Source organism: Leptonychotes weddellii, chromosome 4, assembly GCF_054177405.1.
Source record: "Leptonychotes weddellii isolate Sample4059 chromosome 4, ASM5417740v2, whole genome shotgun sequence".
Taxonomy (NCBI): Eukaryota; Metazoa; Chordata; class Mammalia; order Carnivora; family Phocidae; genus Leptonychotes; species Leptonychotes weddellii.
In genome coordinates this window covers 65,317,123-65,338,599 of record NC_138372.1, presented here as the reverse complement: position 1 = coordinate 65,338,599, position 21,477 = coordinate 65,317,123, and the positions used below count along the sequence as shown (strand labels likewise).

At 41.6% G+C, this 21,477-nt stretch overlaps 1 protein-coding gene across 5 annotated transcripts in view; it reads left to right on the top strand.

Annotated features, from left to right (window-relative positions):
- Positions 1-14,437: 14,437 nt before the first annotated feature.
- Positions 14,438-21,477, top strand: part of SYDE2 (synapse defective Rho GTPase homolog 2) — a 48,261-nt gene continuing 41,221 nt past the window's right edge. For all 5 annotated transcript variants that reach the window (XR_014144931.1, XM_081818689.1, XM_006740798.3 and 2 more), the window contains exon 1: positions 14,438-15,909. Coding sequence is in view for 4 of the 5 variants with exons in the window: in XM_081818689.1 (XP_081674815.1) it covers positions 14,583-15,909 (1,327 nt within the window). In the remaining variant the exon portion in view is untranslated. The remainder of the gene's footprint in view (positions 15,910-21,477) is intronic.

The window sequence follows — 21,477 nt, the reverse complement described above, 5'->3', positions numbered from 1 at the left end:
GCCTAGATTTCTTTGGCTTTATCCTGTTTGGCATTAGTTAAATTTCGTAAATGTCTATGTTTTATCAAATTTGAGTTTTCAGTCATTACATCTTCAAATACTTTTTCCAGCACCACACTCCTCTCCTTCTGGGACTCTGATGACGTGAATGTTGGACCTTTTGTTATTAACCCATGGATCCCTGAAGCTCTGTTCATTTTTCCAAAAATATTTTTTTTCTGTTTTTCAGATTGGAAATTTTCTATTGACATGTCTTCACGTCCATTGGTTCTTTTTCTGTTATCTCTATTCTTTTGATCCCATTCAATGACATTTTTTGTTTCATCACTGTCTTTCTAATCTGACATTTCCATTTGACTTCTTTGAGGCTTTCTATTTTTCCCTTTGTTTTAAGAGTGTTTGCAATTGTCCGCTGAAGCATTTATGTATTAGCTGTTTTAAAATTTTTGTCAGGTAATTCCAACATCTGTGTCATTATGGTATTGATGTCTATTCATTGTCTTTTCCCTGCAAATTAAGATTTTCCTGGTTCCTTTTATCCTGAGTAGTTTTGGATTATATCCTATCCTGGACCTATTGAATATGTCAAATTCTAGTTCTAAATGGTTGTTTAAACCCAATAAAGAAGTTGATTTTGGGGGGCACCTGGGTGGCTCAGTCAGTTAAACATCTGCCTTTGGCTCAGGTCATGATCCCAGAGTCCTGGGATTGAATCCAGCATCAGCTGGGAGTCTGCTTCTCCCTCTATCCCCCGTCCCTGCTTTTGCTCTCTCTCCCACACTCTCTCTCTCTCTCAAATACATAAATAAAAATCTTAAAAAAAAAGATTTGTGCACGTGTGCAGAGGGGCAGAGGGAGAAGAAGGAGAGACGCAGATTCTCCGCTGAGTGTGGAGCCTATGTGGGGCTCAAGCCCATCACCCATGAAATCATGCTCTGTGCCAAAATCAAGAGTCAGACGCTTAACCAACTGAGCTACCCAGGCACCCCAATTTTTTTTTAACAAACAATTGATCTGGCTAGGTTAGGTCTGTAGGTTTAAACCCACCTTATGTGGGCTATGGAGCCAAGATCAGCTCAGCCCTTCCAGCCTTCCAGCACAGTTCAGATCTGTCCCACATATGGGTTGTCTCACGGTCACTTTGGGATCTGGGTGGTGGTGTATCCATTAGTTCAGTTCTCAATGTCTTCAGTAGGCTGATGAAGATCAGATCCACACATGCATATAGCTCAGTGGTGAGCCCAGGCATACAAAGGAATTCTGTCTCCATCCACGCAGGCTGCTATAGTAAGAATACCATAGACTACTGATAGACTAGGTGGCTTATACAACAAACATTTATTTTTCACAGTTTCTTTATCATAACTCTGGAGCCTGGGAAGTCTAAGATCAAGGCACCAACAGTTTGGTGTCCCATAAGGAGCCACTTCCTGGTTCACAGATGGTCATCTCCTGTGTATCCTAAACTGGTAGGGATGAGGGAGATATCTGGGATCTCTTTTATAAGGGCACTCATCCCATTCATGTGGGCTCAGCCTCATGACCTAATCACTTCTCAAAGGCCCCACCTCCTAATGCAATCATAATGGGGGTTATATGCCAACAAGTGAATTGTGGGGAGACACAAGCATCTAGTCTATGGTACAATCTCTCGGTCCCCTTTTATTTCCTGGGTGCTGTTTTGGTCATTGGGCCCCCGAACTGAGGCTTCAGTGACCTCGCTCTATTGCACACTACTGTTACTTTGCTTGTATTCAGGGCCAAGCACCAAAAGGATGGAGAGAGAGAAACATGCAATGGGGGTCTGCCCTACCCTCTTTGAGGCCACAGCTCCACCATTCAGAGAGAAAGTTTTCCCTCCTTTAGACCTCCCGCATCACCACCACAGGCATGCTTGGGAGGTGGAGTGCAAGAGAACAGGGAGGGATTTCTGCACTTTCTCTGAGAATTAGGAGTTCCCTCCTCCACCTCCGTGAGAGACTAGAGGGCTTCTCCTGAAACTTTCCCTTTGGGGCCCCAGGGCCATTTCCAAGTGTGAAGCTGCATTACATTCAGGTCAAGGAATACTGGCCCAGTTTGGTGGTCCTTTTACCTCTGGTCTTCCCAATCCATCTGCTACTGTTTAGTTTTCAGAGTCCTTAAAGAGGTGCTGTACGCATTCTGTCCATGTTCTGTAATTAAGAGAGAGAGTGAACATTTTATCCACAACCCTAGTTTGACTTTTTGCTTTGCAACTATTTTACTGTTCCTGTCATGACTGCATTCTAAGGGGCACTATCTAGATCTGTGGGAATATGTTCAGTTTTCATTAATTTTATCTGAGAAAGAATTCTTTTGTTTCTGTCTGTAGTATGTAGACCAGCTATAATTGTGATTCATATATTAAATATGCACTTATTTAATTTACTCCTGGGGTAAACAGAGACATAAAACTTATTATACCTTCAGGCAGTCTTGACATACGCATTGAACTTTGCTTAGGAGCTTTGTTCCCTCTTTATTTGAACAATCTTTGGGTATGTAATTATGAGGTTGCTGACTGGTGCACATAGTTAAAAAAAAAAAAAGTTTTCAGAAAGTGAACTTCTCCTGCATTTAAATAAGACATTTTTCCCCCAATGTAATTTCACAAAGATCCTGGTAGAAATGATATTTCTTATTGGGTCATTTAAAATTCTTGTTGTAAAATAAGTTTTTATTTTTTCCCTCTGCAGACATGTTAGATCAAATACACTAGCAAGTATCATCTCAGTTGTTTATAATAAAACACCATGCTCTAAGATAATTGTTCTGTATGACCAGAATATTATTTTAATACTTCTAATGAGGTTGTTGAAATATTGAAAAACATGGTTTCCCAGCAGTAGCTATCCTTCATGTGGAAATGTGGATATGTGTGTTTGGGGGTGGGGAAGTGGTTACATGAGTTTCTTTTCTCAGCTATCTTTACTTTTCTATATTTTCTAAGTTATTTATGATTTTAAAGAAAGAATCACTTTCATCAGATTAAAAAAATGCTTTTAAAAGTGAAGGGATTGGGGTGCCTGGGTGGCTCAGTCGGTTAAGCCTCCAACTCTTGGTTTCGGCTCAGGTCACGATCTCAGGGTCATGGGATAGAGCCCCAGGTCAGCCTCCACACTCAGCATGGAGTCTGCTTGTCCTTCTCCCTCTGCTCTTCCCCCGGCTTGTGCATGCTCTTTCTCTCTCCCCCATCTCAAACAAACAAATAAATAAATAAAATCTTAAAATAAAATAAAGGTGAAAGGATTGTATTAGAAATTTGGAACACTGAGCTTAGATCCTCTTCAGGCCTGAGTAACCATGATTCAATGGCTTCCCCCCTCTGGGTTTCAGCTACTCATCTGAATGTGGTTATAACCATCTCTGTTCTACCTTTTGGTGAGCATCTGACTAGGAGGTAAAGTAAAAGCACCTCACTATTCATAAAACTCATGATACTCATACTGATACTGAGATTATAATGATGAAACATAAGGCAAGAAAAGGGAGTTTCATCATCACCATAGACATTGGCCCATTGGGTCATGGGGCTGACAACAGATCATTTAAAATTATGGTATGAAGCTTCCCTTTCTTTTGGAATGTTTGTATAGTATTCCCTGAAGGTGAGAGGTCAAAAGCTGGTAACTGATACATGTATTTGGGTGGCCCACCCAGAGCTAGCCTCCATAGTATTTTTTAAAATGTGGAACTCACTTCTGTAGCCAAAGGGTTAAAAGAAAGAACAGGAGACATGGATGAGGCAGTGGCTCTTTGTCATTCTTCATTCTCTGAGCTGAGAAAGCAGTTGTTCCCTTTTAATAGGCAGGCATGGTTCTTTGGTTGCTATACCTGGACTAGTCCACTCATTGTAGGCACCTGCCTGATCCCAGTGGGCTCTGAGTTTGGACCCTGCTGTAGATGTGTGATGTCAAGTTGTCTTTACATGAAACTCTTTTTTATTTTATTTTATTTATTTATTTGAGAGAGAGCATGAGCAGGGGGAGTTGCAGAGGGAGAGGGAGAAGCAGGCTCCCTGCTGAGCAGGGAGCCTGACCTGGGCCTCGATCCCAGGACCCTGAGATCATGACTTGAGCCAAAGGCAGATGCTTAACCGAGTGAGCCACCCAGGGGCCCTATATATGAAACTCTTCTTTAGTTTTTTCAGAGCAATTACTAAGTTTTCATAGGGTACTGGCCTTTCCATTGACCATCACATTATTGATAATGACTCTGTAGGCTCTTATCTTAATTAAGAAGCTGCTTATATGCATTTGTTGAATATGTAGAATTGAGGGCTCTATTGAAAAACTAGGATATAATACGGAAAGCATTTCTGATAGTGATTGCTCAGTGAAATGGCTTTCAAGCTGTTCTTATTTGCATGTCTAGGTACATCCAGGAAAACTGTCAGCATGCTTCATCTTAAACAAATCAATAGAAAATGATGATTTTTGTTTACTCTGGTGATAAGATATAAAGTCTTATTCTTTATCTTGAATGCATTATTAGTGGGAGAAAGAACTTTATTCACCCTTGGATAAGTTGTTTAGTAAAAATGGTAAGAAGGTATGTTTTGTGAACAGGAACGTGACTTGAGACTGGTGTCCAGACTTCAAAAGATAGGTAAAGATATGCAGTGTTGGGCCCTGTGGGTTCAAAGAACAACACAAGATCCCAGACTTCAAGGAAAATATAATGCTAAAAGAATTTCTTTGGTGGTTACTGTGTCAGGAATAATAACCAAAGGCAGAACTTTTTAGAGCAAAGAAATTGTCCTAACTTCATGGTGTGATTTATCAGTATTATCACAAGTATACATAAAGCCAAATCTTTTATTGCCTTAATTTATATATCTTTAACCCTTTGAAAACATGCTACTTTATTTTTATTTTTTATCATTTATATTTTTCAAAGATTATTTATTTATTTGAGAGAGAGAGAGTGAATTAGGTGAGGGGCAGAGGGAGAGGGAGAGAGAGAATCCACAAGCAGACTCCCCTCTGAGCACAGAGCCCAATGCAGGGCTCCATGCCAGGACCCTGAGATCATGACCTGAGCAGAAACCAAGATTTGGCCACTCAACTGACTGAGCAACCCAGGCACCCCGAAAACATGTTACTTTAAAAATTCTTTTTTTTTTTATATTTATTTATTTGACAGAGAGACAGAGCATGAGTAGGGACAGAGGGAGAGGGAGAAGCAGACTCCCCACTAAGCAGGGAGCCTGAAATGGGACTTGATTCCAGGACCCTGAGATCACAACCTGAGCTGAAGGCAGACACTTAACCAACTGAGCCACCCAGGCACCCCAAAAACTCTTTTATTCTAAAAGAACCTATTTGTTTTAGTCTGCTCACACTGCTGTGACAAAACACAATAGGCTAGGTGATTTAACCAACAGAAATTAATTTTCCTACAATTCTTGAGGCTACAAGTCCGAGGTCAGGGTGCCAGAATGGTCAGTTTCTGGAAATGTTCTCTCCTTGGCTTGTGGAGGACTGCCTTCTCACTGTGTGCTCATCCTATAGACTGAATGTTTGCGTGCCCACTATTCATACGTTAAATCTTAATGCCCAAGGTATTTGGATGGTATTTGGAGGTGGGGCCTTTGGAAGGTGATTAGATCCTGAAGGTGGAATGGAATTAGTGTTCTTACATAAGAGACTCCAGAGAGCTTCCTTACCCCTTCCACCATGTGAGGATATGGAGAAAAGCCAGCCCCATATGAACCAGGAAGTGGGCTCTCACCAGACGCCAAATCTGTTGGTGCCTTGATCTTAGACTCCCCAGCCTCTAGAACTGTGAGAAATAAATGTTCATTGTTTATAAGCTGCTCAGTCTATGGTATTTCTGTGACAGCAGCCCTAATGGACTAAGGCAGCTCACATGGACTCTCTTTGGTCTGTCTGCCAGACAGGAATCAAGCAGTCTGTGTCTCTTCTTAGAAGGATGCAAATTGCATCAAACGAGGGCCTGTCCCTCGCAACCTAATTACCTCCCAAAGGCCCTACCTCCAGATACCATCACATTGAGGGGCCAACATATACAATTTGGGAAGACACAACTATTCAGTCCATGACACCACCTGAAATGTATTTCTTGGGATCCATCATTTCTGCACTGAATGGACATTGTCTGTCCTTGTATATACTCTGCTCCCCTTTCTTATATGTGTCATAATTCGTACATTGCCACAATTTAAATTAGAAACTGAAATAAAATTGGTATTTTTCTAAAGTAAAACCATGTAGGTATTAATAGTGACATGTGTTTTATGAAAATGGGCTTGGGAGGAAAATAACTGGTTTTATATAATAAAAAGAGTCTAGCATACTTTCTGGATTACCTGAAATAGTTAATAAATAAGCACTTATCTGAAGTTTCCTCTTTACATATAACTGAATAATCAGAAGATGATTTTTAATCAGGAGAGACATTAGTAGGCCATTTTTTATTTGTTTTCCCCCCAAATTTGTTCCCTGCTAGTCCAAAATGTTAGGTAATATGTAGCTCCTTACCTTGTGCCTTAGAGAAAATCCTCTAGTAAAAGAATACAAAAGGCTAAATATGTGTTTACTTAGTTATCTCTTGTGGTGTAATTATGGTTTTTCTTAGTGGCTTCTTACCTATAAGTAATGCTCTTTCATTTTGTTTACATGAAAGAACTATGAGTTTCCAGTAGGAGATGAAAGGAAGTTATTTCTAAATGCTGAAAATGTTTTTGTTTTCTGACTGGTAGAGGCAGGTTGAGGTTGTTTATTTAATTTTGTTAAGTCTAGATTTGAACCCATTTGGTAGTTGATAGAGAAAAGTAAACTTTAAGTAAGAAAGTTTTTATTTGTATTTATTTGTTAAATATGTAGAATTAAAATCTCTATTGAAAAACTGGGATATGGTACGTGAAAACATTTCTGACAGCGAATACCCAATGAAACACATTTCAAGCTATTCTTATTTGCATCTACAATCTTCTTTTAATGTTTCCCTTAAAACATTTTCTTTTGAACTGACATTTTCCATGAATATTAGCTGGGAGTATAGTTAAAAGGGCAGGGAAATAATGCTCCTTTGTTTAAAAAATGGAGACATAATTTGCTTACCATAAAATGCACCATTTTAAGTGTACACATCCGTGGTTTCTAGTATATTTACAAGGTTGTGCAAACATCACTGCGATCTAATTCAAGAACATTCTCATCAGCCTAACAATAAACTCATACCCTTTAGCAATCATTCATCATTCCCCTTTCTCCCAGCCCCAGGCAACCACTAATCTACTTTCTGTCTCTATTGATTTGCTTATTCTGGACAGTTCATAGAAATGGAATCGTACAATATGTGGTCTTTTGTGGCTGCCTTCTTCTTTTTTTTTTTTTTTTAAAGATTTTATTTAGGGGCACCTGGGTGGCTCAGTTGGTTATATGTCTGCCTTCAGCTCAGGTCATGATCCCAGGGGCCTGGGATCAAGCCCGGCATCAGGCTCCTTGCTCAGTGGGGAACCTGTTTCTCCCTCTCCCTCTCCCTCTGCCTGCCGTTCCCCCTGCTTGTGCTCTCTCTTTCTGTCAAATGGATGAATAAAATTAAAAAAAAAATAAAGATTTTATTTATTTATTTGAGAGAGAGAGTGTGAGAGAGCACGAGCAGGGGAGAGGGTTAGAGGGAGAGGGAGAAGCAGACTCCCCACTGAGCAGAGAGCCCAACACGGGACTCGATCCCAGGATCCTAAGATCATGACCTGAGCCGAAGGCAGACGTTTAACGGACTGAGCCACCCAGGCGCCCCTGTGGCTGACTTCTTTCACTTAGCATAATGTATTCAAGGTTCATTTATGTTATCTCTTTTAATTCTCTTAAAGATAACTCATAGAACAATAGCAATCAGTTTTACCATGAAGGAAATGGAAACATACGTTAACTTGCTCTTGGACATGAAAATCACATATTCACTCAACGAATATATATGGAACATCTACACATGCCAGAAATATTCTACAAAGTGGGGTTATGGCATTTAGGGGTGGTGATGGTGGTGTCACTTAAATCAATAGACATCTAATGTAATATTAAATAGAAATAAGTACAATGAAGAAAAATAAAGCAAAATGAATGGATAGGAAACGTCAGGGGTATTATTTTAGATAAGGTGGTTAGGGAAGGACTCTCTGAGCCGGTAACATTTGAGGTGAGACTTGAATGGAGGGAGGAAGTCGCACAGAGGGAACAGCAAATGCAAAGACTCAGAGACAGGAGTGGGTTTGGTGTGTTGGAGGAACGAGGAAGCCAGTGTGACTGGAGGGCAATGAGAGAAGGAAGGGTAGGAGGGCGGAGAGTTGACCTCAGGTAGGCACAGGTGCAGCAGCTCATCTGTCATAAGGGGCCCCCAGGTGGAATATCGGAGTGCAAATAATGCTAGCTGGAAGATCTGGTGGCGGGGGGATGAGGCAGTTCTCTCCTGAATGTTTCTGTTACTTCAGTGTAACAAAAAAGAAAAGTGATAACTGACAGTGAGGAGGGGAGAGTGGTGCCAAAAAGTTGAGAAAGAGGGGCGCCTGGGTGGCTTAGATGGTTAAGCATCTGCCTTCGGCTCAGGTTGAGATCTCAGGGTCCTGGGATCGAGCCCCATGTCGGACTCCCTCCTCGGCGGGGAGTCTGCTTCTCCCTCTCCCTCTACTTCTCCCCTTGCTCGTGCTCTCTCTGTCTCTCCCTCTCAAATGAATAAATAAAATCTTAAAAAAAAAAAGTTGAGAAAGAGACGAGAATGAATGGACTAAGGATTTTTAGTGGAGTCATTTGGCAGCACTGAGGGACCACTGGAAGGTTGTAATGTGTTTTTCTCCAGCCACATAAGTCATCCAAGTATCAACATGAAGTTTGTGGGAAAGTTAGTTGTAACCAGGGTTGAAGCTTCGCCAAGTGAGGAGGACAGTGGGAGAGAGGACAAGAAAGTTGAGGATGTATGCAAGGGAGTGATTGTACAGGGACCGTGCGTGCAGTCCAAACTGGGAGAAGAAAGGACAGAAAGAGGCATGATTGACTGGAGGGATAGTGGGATCAAAATATTGTTGGAGCCTGAGTGCTGGAAGGAATGGGCTAGAAAACAGGAAGTGGTGTCTGGAGAGTTTGCAAGTATTGGTTATGACAAAGTCTAATGTAGGACTCAGACTGGGTGGCTGAGGTGGGTGGAGGACAAGATTATTAGAAAAGTTTAAAAAAACAATAGGCCAGGTTATTGGATCCTTCTTGTAAATAACGAAATCACCAATAATAATGACAAGAAAAATGGCAGAGATAGTGAGGCAGATGCTAGAATGAACGAAGGGGAAGGTGGCAGATGACAATAAAAAGCAGAGGCAGCAGGTGGTATAGTTTAATGCCATGTATTTCAAGAGAGATGTGGATTTTCAGGAAGAAGGAGGAATAATGATCTGGAATTGGCAAAGGTGAGCAAGAGCTCACTCACCACGATCAGCGGTTTTTGGGTATGTGACTGATCAGGATTTGGATGCGAACTAGTTCTTTTTTTTTCTTTTAAAGATTTTATTTATTTATTTGACAGACAGAGACACAGTGAGAGAGGGAACACAAGCAGGGGGAGTGGGAGAGGGAGAAGCAGGCTCCTGGCTGAGCAGGGAACCCGATGTGGGGCTCGATCCCAGGACCCTGGGATCATGACCTGAGCCGAAGGCAGACGCTTAACAACTGAGCCACCCAGGTGCCCCGGATGCGAACTAGTTCTATCTGATTTCAAATAATTTCTATTATACCACTTCAGATTTGGATTAGAATTGCAGTCCTTAGACCTAGATTTCAATTTTCTCTTGCTATCCCTGCAGTGTATACCATTTGGCCACCCTCAAAATTATGTTGCTTTAAATAGTTGCCAAGATCCACTTGGAAAGTTGGATTCCTGTTAAAAAAAAGTCCATATCGTGCAATTGGTTAATAGGTTGAAGAAACTGAATCCTCTGGCTTGTACTTTCCCATAGTCTGATTTTATAATTGCATCCCCCTGGTGTTAATATGCTCCTCTGTTCTTTGCAATTCCTGAAAGTTGGTAATCACATCGTAAGGCTGATCAAACTCAGGTTCATTTCTGGTAAGAGGTGGTGGTGTGTACTTGACCAGAAGCCATGTAATGTCAGGCTGTCTCTCTCTCGGTGATGCGAGTAGCCACTTGTGATTTTTGTCGAGCTCTATTATTAGATCCAGTATTTCATCAGAACGAAAAATGTTGGTATTGCACCAATTCTTTTTATTAGATTAACAGCTTTGAAAAAACAACAACAACACTACTTCTCTCCATCAACTCTGAGTTACCCAGAGATACAAATCACTTAGGAGGGACAGGCTATACCCTCAGTTTACTTCTAAAAGAGGCTTATCTGCCAGTGCCTGTGGTTTTAAGGATGCATATATTTTGCCTTTAAAGTATTTAATTGAGTTTGTCCTACTTTTAAAATTAGACTACCTTTACTGGATGCAGTTGCACATTGTGGCTTAATATTTACAGTTAAAGGGGAATATATTACAGGATTTAGTTCTAACACCTTTGAAGAGGACTGCACAGAAAAGCATTCAAATCTTCAACAAGCAGCTTTCCAATGATCTGCTGCATTCACAAAAGCTCATCAAATATTAAACTCTTCTGAAAGGTGACCAACTAAATAATTTATGAAAACAAAGTTTCAGGTCAGCGCAAGTATGGTTATAGCAAATGGATATTCTATTTTTCTTTACAGGGAAATGTCCCAGGGCTGTAGGCTGTAGTGGTTTTGGAATCAGATAGATGAGGTTTGAATTTCCCTTCACTTATTATGGTGACTTTGAGGAACTTACTCTACATATCCTAAATATACAACAAGAAGGTGTGAAATAGTGAATATTCTAAAACATTATACATTTCTAAAACATTAGAAAATACATATGTATTTGGCAAAAGCCTCCTTTTTATTCCTTTGGTTCAAGGTAGGGGATGAGGTAAGGAACATGACTAATTGCCAGATATTATTAATTATGGAAAAAAATTAACAGTAAAAAATGCTGTAATCAGGATGTGCCATCTTTGAGTATCAGGGCAGTGGCACGCTGGTCAGTTTTGGGCTAAAACCCTTTTCACTCAATATTGATGGAATGGCATCACGGCAGACCAGGCAGGTCTATACCAGAGGATCCCTAGAAGGCAGTTTAGAGAGAGAACTGGGCAAATGCCAGAGTTAAACTTGTCTTTGGTTCCCCTAAGCAGTGGAAGATTGAACAGCAGTGAGACAGAAATGCACTCTAAATTGCTTAGAAAATAACCATAACATACCTAGACATTTGCTTTGTATTACTGTTAAACTTAGCCTTCTGTCTCAACCTGTCTTGCTTCGCACCCCTTCTCCCAGACTGAGTCAGTACTACCCCCCCCTAGTTTGGCTCCCTGCCTTACTGGAGTCCTATTATCCCATAGTTGTTTCATCTTTTGTGACTGTGCCGACATAGTTGTTAATTCACAGGGCATCAAAATGATTTCCAAGTCAGTGAGAAACAAGTACAAACACTGGAAAATGTATCCCCACCCAATTTTCATAGGAGTCTGTTGATTAGAAATATATGAAAATTGAGATAACTGAGGGAATGGGGTAAAACAACACAAAAAGGATTTTACAAAGTATAACTTATGTTCATATCTTGTCACTGTCTGAACTATATGTGTAATGTAAATTCTGTGGGTACTGTCTTTGTAGAGTTACATTTTTGTAAACTTTTTATTGAAGTGTAATACACATACAGTGGGATTTGCATTTTTAAGGTCATTATTTAGTGTCATATAGCCTTGATTGCCTTATTAATTTGTTTTGACCCTTTAAAACACTTCTTAAAAATTGTGAATTTATGTGATAGAACATTGTCCCCTTCAAAGTGTCATTAAGTTCAGTTGTGTTCAGATTTAGTTCTGAGTAATGTGTAGAACAATGTGTAGTATTTGATATTGGCCAATGTATTTATAACTCCTGAAATCAACAAGTTGACAAGCTGAATTAAAGAAGTTCAACCTAGACCTTCAAGGTTATATTTTTTTATTCAAGTTTACACATATGTGCAACTTACGGTATACTTCACAACTGTTAACTTACAAAGAATAAACAGATTTTGTAACCAAGAGTTGGAATGGAAACAATTTCTGAGATAGAGATCAAATTGTGTTTATAGACACCATTATTGGCAGATTTACTGTCAGTCATTTCCTGTGGGAATATTTCACTGGGACATAATTGTATGCCTTGATTATTCATTAAATAGCCTTTGCTCCATGGAATAAAAATACTGTAGGACTATGAATAGTAATGCATGCAAATTATAATTCAACATTTCACAGTATTTTCCTAGATGAGGATTTAGATTATTTAACAAAGTATTTCTTACTCATAACTAAAAGAATTTTAAAACAACACCAATACAATATGGTCTAGTGGAGAGTTAGGCAATAGACTGGAAATTAAAGCTGTTTGTTTCCTCTAAATTAAAACTGTCATTAATTCAAGAATATTTATTTATCATATATGTACATGATAAATAAATGCTCTGTGGAGAATACAGAAGTCAATGATAAATAGTCTCTGCCCTTAAGGTATTTATGATTTTTCTTGTAGGAGAGATAAGGCGTGCTTTGTAGACAAACAAAAACCAATAAATATACTATGAATGGATATGAATAAAGCACTCCTGGAGTTTGGAAGAATGAGAGATCATATCCATCTGGAACATCAGAGATGACTTCTGAGAGGTGGTTGAGTCGAGTCTTAAAGGATGGGTTAGATTTTTGCAAATAGAGATGCAGGTAAAATTATTCCAGGAGGCAGGGACTAAGTACTAAGGAAAGTAGTATATATCAAAGCACATTTAGAGATTGGAGTCTTTAACTGGTGGGGAAAAAAGAAACTTCCAGCTAGAAGCCTGCTTCTCCCTCTCCCACTCCCCCTGCTTGTGTTCCCTCTCTCGCTGTGTCTCTCTCTGTCAAATAAATAAATAAAATCTTTAAAAAAAAAAAAAGAAAAAGAAACTTCCATAAATATATTTGGAAATTGGATAAGTTAGGACCAAAATAAATTTTTTTTAAAGTAATTTCTGTCCAAGGTGGGGCGTGTGGGGCTCCAACCTATCACCCCGAGGTCGAGTGGCAGGCTCTACCGACTGGGCCAGCCAGATGCCCCAGGACTAAATTCTTTTATTTAGTTATGCAAGCATTCATTTATGCAACAAGTATTTCTCGAATTCTTATTACGTGCGAGTACTGTGCTGGGAGTTAGGAGTACATTCATAAGCTACTCAGACAAAGGCCCTTCCTAATATGTAAACATTAAAAAAAAATGTAACTGGGGGCATCTGGGTGGCTCAGTCAGTGAAGTGTCTGACTTGGGCTCAGGTCAGGATCTCAGGGTCCTGGGATGGAGTCCTGCCGGGCATGGGACTGTGGGCTCAGTGGGAAATCGGCTTCTCCCTCTCCCTCTGCCCCACCCACCTCGTGCTCTTCTAATAAATAAATAAATAAAATATTTAAAAAAATGTAACTGAAATCAGAGGTGACAGTGACGATGATTCTTACCAATCAGGGATAGGTCCATTCACCTGTGGCAACTGTTAACACAGAATACGGGATTTCATGTTTTTGAGAGAGCTGATATTTCCAAAGAACACCGTTTCCCAATTTTAACCCAATTGTTTCTCAACCAAGTTTTCATTAAAATGACGTGTAAGCGGGGTGATGGGGGGCACTATTTCTGCGGCTCCATTTTACAAGGTTGATAATCAGAATTTTGTGGTAGCATGCATTCATTTAAAAAAGAAAAATAGACTTAGGGGGACAAGGTGGTGATTTTTTGGGCAAAAGGATTCTTCCTAACTGAAAAGGAATCGTTGCAAATTTCCTTTAAATAGCTAGCTCCCCGTGTCATTAAAATGATTAGGAACGTTTCTAGTACACATTGCACTAAGTGAGATACACCTGTACGCACACTGTGTCCGTCAAAACGATCTTTGTTTTCTCTCAAGCTAGGACTTGTTAGACACGCCTCGTGCAATGGTGGCAACGGGGAGGGGGTGAAGGTGACGGGTGGCAGCCAGGAGGGCACTTTCCCTTTCTCCAAAACTTCGCAGCCTTCCAGCCGAGACACCTTCCCGCTCATTCTTTTCTCTGCCTCAACTCTCACTGTCCGCCTATTCCCCCGGCCCCCACTCCTCACCACGCTCTGGGCGCTCCCTCTCGCGTCCCGGTGCCTACTTCAGCTCACTCTCGCCCTCCTCCCTTCCCGACCCTCCGCCGCGCTGCGCGCCCACCCGGGAAACGCAGCTCAGCCGCCGGCACATTGCGCGCCCCGTCGCGGCCCGAGGCTCCGGGGCATGCGCTCTGCGGCGCCGCCGCCCTCCCCCACCCCTTCCCGCGGCAGAGTTATGCCAAGTATGTGAGGAGCCCGCGAGGGCCAGCGCCGGTCATGGGGAGCCGCCGCCGTCGCCGCCGCCTCCGCGAGCGCAGATTTTTCCCGAACTGGGCTCCGTCCTCTTCCCGCAGCAGGGGCGAGCCTGGCTGTTGAGGCGGAGGGGATGGCGGACCCTCTGAGGAGGACGCTGTCCAGGCTCCGGGGGAGGCGGAGTCCCCGCGCCGCCGGGGGGCTCGGGCTCCGGGCGGCGGCTGCAGCTACCGTGACGGCCTCCGCGGTTGCCGAGGGAGACGCTGGCCGTGCCCCGGACGCCTGCCCATGCGAGCACGCCCGCGGAGCCCGGCCGAGCGGGGAGCAGCCCCCTCCGTCGCCGCAGGCGTGGGGTCCCGAGGCGCGGGTCCCGGGAGGGCGCCCGGAGCAGTGGGGAGCGCTCGGGCCTCGTCAGCGCGGCGGGAAGGAGGCCCTCTCCTCGGGTCGCGGGCTCACTCGCCCCTGTCTGCACGCCCCGCCGGGCTCCGAAGGCAGCGGAGACGAGGAGGACGACCGGGAGGACGACGACGACTACTACGAGAACCTGCCCGGCGGCTCCCAGTCGGCGCCCAAGCCTGAGGGGGCGGAGGCGGAGCGGTGGCCCCCGCCTCCCCCGGCGGCGGGCTCCTCCCCGGGGGCGGAGGGCGGCCGCCTGGAGACAGGCAGGCTGCAGACCCAGTTGCGAGAGGCCTATTATCTGCTGATCCAGGCCATGCACGACCTGCCCCCTGACTCGGGCGCGCGGCGGGGCGACAGGGGTTGGGCGGATCGCGGCTGCCTTGTGGGAGCCCGGGCTCTGGGCCAGCTGCCTTCCCCCTGCGGCGCTGCGGACCGCCGAGCCTGCCCCCAAGACTGGCAGCGGGGAGGCGGTGGCCGCCCTCGGCAGCAGGTGTCCCCGCCCCGGTCGCCTCCAAGGGAGTCGGGGGGAGGTCGCCTGCGGACTCCTCGGATGCGGCTGTCCTGCAGCAGAAGCCTCGAGAGCCTCCGGGTGGGTGCCAAGCCTCCTCCCTTCCAGCGGTGGCCGAGCGACAGCTGGATCAGGTGCGGCGCGCGCGGAGACCTGGGCGAGCCCCCGCCACGTGGAGGCGGGATGGACGGCTGGAGCGGAGGCAGCGCTCCGGCCGCCGCGCCCTCCGGCCTCCTGACTCGGGGCTCCAAGGACCCCGGCCGCTCCTCGGGAAGCCCTTTCAGGGATCCTGCGGGGTCCGCTGTGGTACGCAGCGGCAAAGGAGACGTCCAGGAGGGGCTCCCCTTCCTCAAGCCTCCCGCGGTGACAGTCAAGAAGCTGCAAAAGTGGATGTACAAAGGACGTCTGCTGTCCTTGGGAATGAAGGGTCGCTCCCGGGGGACACCCCCCAAAGTCACGGGAGCGCAGGCAACCTCTCCAAATCTGGGCCCTTTGAAAGTGCGCGAGAGCCAACTCCTCTCCGTGCCTCCAGATCAAAGAATTACTCTAACAGGTAGGTTCCTTTGCAGTCAAAATGCTAACACTTTGCGTCTTAATGTTTACCAACTGGGCTTCGCTTAAGAGCGAAGAATAAGGTCTGTTTCTGCAGACAGGTACGTGCCGGTGCCAGGGTCACGTGAGGGGCAGCTGAATGCACCCGGTCACTTAGTATAACGCATTCACTTGCTTTGCCTTTTTCTTTTCTTTCTCTGCTTTCCTTTCCTTTCCGACAGTGGCATGAGGAACTTGGGGTTTTTGTTTTTTCTTCTCTAAGAACCAGTGTGCCTACTCTTCAGCACAACAGTGAGTAAATGTTAAGCTCACCACACGCTTTTAGTATAGAGTTGGGCGGTGCTGCCTTGGTTTTTATTCTTTGTGGCTCTAGGCAAGTCCGTAGACTTTGTGGGGTTTGTGAATTTGAATTTGATCCAAGGAAGACTTTATGGGCTTCATAAACTCATTTTACTCATTACATTTTTTTTTTCCCTCTCTCCCAGGCGCGCATGCACACAACACAGACACACACAACCAAAACCCCAAAACAAACCAAACAAAAAAAACCACTGTCAACTAAAATTTCTTTTTAGTCACTTAGGATTTCACATACTTCTCTTCACCTTTCCTCCCCCCTCCCTCCCATAAAAACTAACGAAGTGAGTAATCTTTTTATTGTGGAAAATCAAGGGCACTAGTATTTTAATCAAAAAAAGATGTCTCATGTACTTCTAAGAAAGTGCAGACTTTTAAAGTCATTTGTAAACTTAACTATATTTGCCCTTATAAATAGGATTTTCCTCCCAATTTTGTATGTACATGATTTTTAATTTTCACTGAAGGTTTAGAGTACCAATTCTAGAAATCTTTTAATTATGTTGTAAATAGTAATTCTTTCCTGAAAGAAGTAAAATACCTTCAAACTGAGTCCAAAACAACATGATCCTTTGAGCTACAATCTTAAATACAAAGACTTTTAATGAACATAAAGACTTACATGTCATTAATTGTTTAAAAAATATTAGATGGTGAAATGTAAAACGTATTCAGAGTACTTGGCATTTTCTCTGCCTTCGGCTCAAGTCATGATCCCAGGGTGCTGGGATCGAGCCCCGCATCTGGCTCCTTGCTCAGGCTTCTCTCTCTCCCACTCCCCCTGCTTGTGTTCCTGCTCTCACTATGTCTCTCTCTGTCAAACAGATAAATAAAAAAATCTTAAAAAAAAAAAAAGAATTACAAATCCTCTAGGACTGGGTTTATACACATTAACTTTGTTTAATCAATAAATGCAAAACAGTGGGGAGAAACAAAGTTCACAAAACTTCTAATCACACAGTGAAGACAAATGATTCATTTAAAGCTTATACAGACTTGGAAAGTTTTTTTGAATCTATAAATCTCTAATCCATACCTGTCAATTTTTTCCCTCAAATTTATTCCATTTCACTTGAATAAAAGGATGACAGGATGTAAATTTTTTTGTAAAGAGAGGTGTGCTTTATTAAGCTAAATTCATATTAAAATATGCATTTGCAGGGGTAAAGTATTTGTAATCATATTTTATTGCCACTATAGCTTTATTTCCCATGATCTTGGTTCAGTTAACTCTTTGTAAGATTGTTAAATTTCAGCCATAGCAAAAATCTGCATAAAACTTTTAGTCAAATATTTTTTACCCTTTCGTTGCAAAGGTTAAACATTTACCATCTGATGGCTTTTAAGGCCCTCAGTTATAGAGTAAATAAACATTCAAGGATTTTAAAAGTAATAATAAATGTAGTAATGCTTAAGAATGAATTCATTGATTTTTTTTTTCATTGAGAAACTAATTAAATGGAAGTAACTTTAAAAGAAATTAAAATGAAACATTAGAATTACTGTGTGGTAGTATTTTAGATATTTTACAAGAAATCTAAGCAAAAGCTTGGATAATTTCTGGTTTAAACACCTTTCTCAGATGTTATTTAATGTTTTGTAATCAGATGTTATTTCCTTTCAAATTTTTTAGGAAAGATAAAAATAGTTTGTGTAATGTTTACATATCTAGTATAGATTTGGAGAGTTAATCTTGTTTTTTAACTATTTTTCATGAAGTTAGTTTAACTCATTAAAACAATTCTGGATACTTTATGTCGTTCTCATATTTACCCCCCATGACACTTGTCATTTAACAACAACAACAAAATAAACGGGTTAAGTAGTTTGCCCAACGTCACTCAAACTAGTATATGGTTTGTATATACTGGTATATGGATTCAAACAATTACACCGATTTAGACTTAGATCTCTATGACTCCAAAACCTATATTTATTTAAGGTTAAGCAGATGCTAAAGTTCTTTAGAGGTCTGATCCAACAAATTCTATTATGTTGCTTGGATTGAGGAGATGAATGGAATTTCAGCAAGGTTTAGAAGGGTAGGTAACAACCTCAAAGTTGCAAAGATGAAGGAGTTCTCATAGATTTTAAGACAATTTTTTAATCAATATGTTTTAAACCTTTACCTTTAAATAACTTTAGTTCAGATTGATGTTACTTGGATTCTACTTTTTTTTTTAACATCTTTTCCGGATTCTACTTTACAGTCATGTTTTCTAAAAATTAATTGGGCAGTCCAAATGAAGCAGTACATTCTAGATTGTATAAAGATGTTAAATAGACTAAAAGGTTAATATCACACTTTTCTATACAGTATTATTTATGAGGATATTTTGTTTTAAAAAATGATACAGAATTTATAATATAGAATATATAATGGGATAGAGATACCTAATTTACCTAATATTTAGGTATTTTGGAAAATTTTGAGACTATATAACAAATGGATTTTCTATTTTGACTTCTGGCTCCTACTAAGAACCTCTAAAACTTGAGATAGTTTAATAGTGCCAGTGATTTGGTGCATTGGGTATGTAGTGTTCACAGATTGGCCAATTTGTTCTTAATTGAGATGATTATTTAAGAAATCTAAAGTCATTACACATGGTAAATATTGTCAAGTTTCTGCAAGCCTTAAGATTACAAAGGAATTTTAATCTATTTGCCAACTATACTTCATTAAAAGTCTTTATAAATAAGTTTAATTAGCATATAGTACTCAGAAGGAAATTCAAAAGCACTAGGTTGAGCTGTTTCAGCCTTTTATTGCTTTAAAAATAGCCTTTTTAAAAAGATTTTATTTATTCATTGAGACAAGAGATACAGAAAGAGAGCACGGGACCCGATGCGGGACTCTATCCCAGGACCCTAACATAATGACCTGAGCAGAAGACAGAGGCTTAACCATCTGAACCACCCAGGCGCCCCTAAAAATAGCGTATTTTTACTCTACTTTTGCTGCTACACTATCTGTGAAAGGAAAACTTTAGGGCATGTAACTTGTTAATATTTTTGTCTAAAAATATTATACAAAAATATTATACAAAAGAATTGTAGGCAATTCTTTTAAAATAGTATAATTAACTGGTATAATCTTGTGTAATATACCTTAAAGTGAAGTTGACATTTATAATGTGGAGTCCCATCTGTTTCTTCTCTTTTCTCAAGTATTTGTAGCTCTGATTTCCTATCTTTATGAGCTACATGATCTTTATGGATTTTTTTCAACAAAATCTTTTATGCATTAGCCCTCTTCACAATTAGTAACAATATGCATATAATTTTTTACTGTCTTCTAGTTTTATTTTTATTTATTTTATCTATTTTTTTTAAAAAGATTTTATTCATTAGAGAGAGAGAGAGAGTGGGCATGCTCAAGCAGGGGGAGGGGCAGAGGGAGAGGAAGAAGCAGGCTCCCAGCTGAGCAGGGAGCCCAATGTGGGGCTCAATCCCAGGAACCTGGGATCATGACCTGAGCTGAAGCCAGATGCTTAACCAACTGAGCCACCCAGACGCTCCTGTCTTCTAGTTTTAAATCCTCCTCTGAGAAATTCTGCCGTTGTGGCCCTAGAGGCAAGTCCAGTTGCTTTTTTTGGGGGGGGAGGGGGGACAGTGCCGTAGAACACTAGAGTTGCTGGTGGCAGGAAAACTCTGAGAATTACAAATTCAGCAGAAAATAGTGTGTTGATTTGAAAGTCCTACATTTCTAAGTGGAGTTTATTTTTTGAGAATCTCCAAGGCTATTTTCTACACCATTGCCACTCAAAGTGTGGTTATGGAGCAGTGCTTTTTAAAGTAAATGTGCATATGAATTCCCTGAAAATCTTGTTAAAATGCAGATTTATAGGTGGGAGGTGGGACCTGAGATTCTGCGTTTTAACAAACTCCCAGTGTAGATGCTACTGTTTGGTACATACTTTGAGTAGTTAGCTTCTAGAGTTCCCAGTACCCGCATCACCTATCTTGATACATTTGTTAAAGTTTTGAAAAAGCATTCTACTTTATTCTGATACCTGATTCTTAAACTAATCCCTATTAGAACAAAGCAGTTGAGCTCTTTCTGCTTCAATTTTGTTATGTATACATTTATATTTACTACTTGCCTGTGACAGGTTTAAGCAGTTCCCTCTATATGGGTCTCATCTTGCACCAATAAATGTGAGATTTTGGAATCTGCCAGAGAGGGGGCCATATAGTATACTGGTTAACAGAATAGGGCCTCTGGGTTTCTGATTAGACCCCACCACTTACCTTACCAGGCTTGTGACCTTGAACAGGTTATTCAACACTGCATAGCCTCAGTCCTCAGGTTGCTGTGAGGATGAAAAAAGATAATCCATTTGGTACCATGCTTGATGCTTAGTTAGCTGTTATCAAGAGAAAGGCAAGCAGGCTTTGTGAGAGTACTACCTTGCCCAGATCATTAGGATTCTGGATGGAGAGTGAAATGATCAGAAGTTGAGGAGTACTGCCTTGAAGAACACTGGGAGTTGAGCTGGAACACACCCCTTTAGCGGCACTTACTTATTCTGCTCATCTTTTCTTTTGTGCATCTTTGTCTTGCTCCTCCCCCTTACTTTTGTGGAACTGAAAACAGTCTCAGGGTTTTCTTCTCTACTGTCCCAAAAGCTAGCACACAGCTTTTTTCTTAAGGGTTTTGTTGCTAGTCACAAGGGAGGAAACATAAAAGATAGAAAAATAACTTTCTTCCTTTCCATTGTATCCATTTCCTCATTTAGATTTATCTGGAAAAGAGAAAGACACTTATAAGTACACTCATGCATAAACCTAAGGTTTCAGTTTATTCTAGTCATTTCTTCTGGGCTGCCAGGTTTGACTCTAAGCAGGTCCGTTTGTATTTATTTAAACTCTAATACAGTATTTGTAAGAATACTTTTATTTAGGATTTTTAAAAGAGAAGTAAGCAAAAGCAACAGAGTTTGTTTCTGCAGTAGGACTTTTTTATTTTATTTATTTTTTTAAAGATTGTTTTTATTTATTTAACAGAGAGAGAGCACAAGCAGGGGGAGCAGCAGAGGGAGAGGGAGAAGCAGGCTCCCCCCTGAGCAGGGAGCCCGATGTGGGGCTCAATCCCAGGACCCTGGGATCATGACCTGAGCCGAAGACAGATGCTTAACTGACTGAGCCACCCAGGCACCCCTGCAGTAGGACTTTTTTAAATGATGAAAAGATGTCTTATATAGGTACA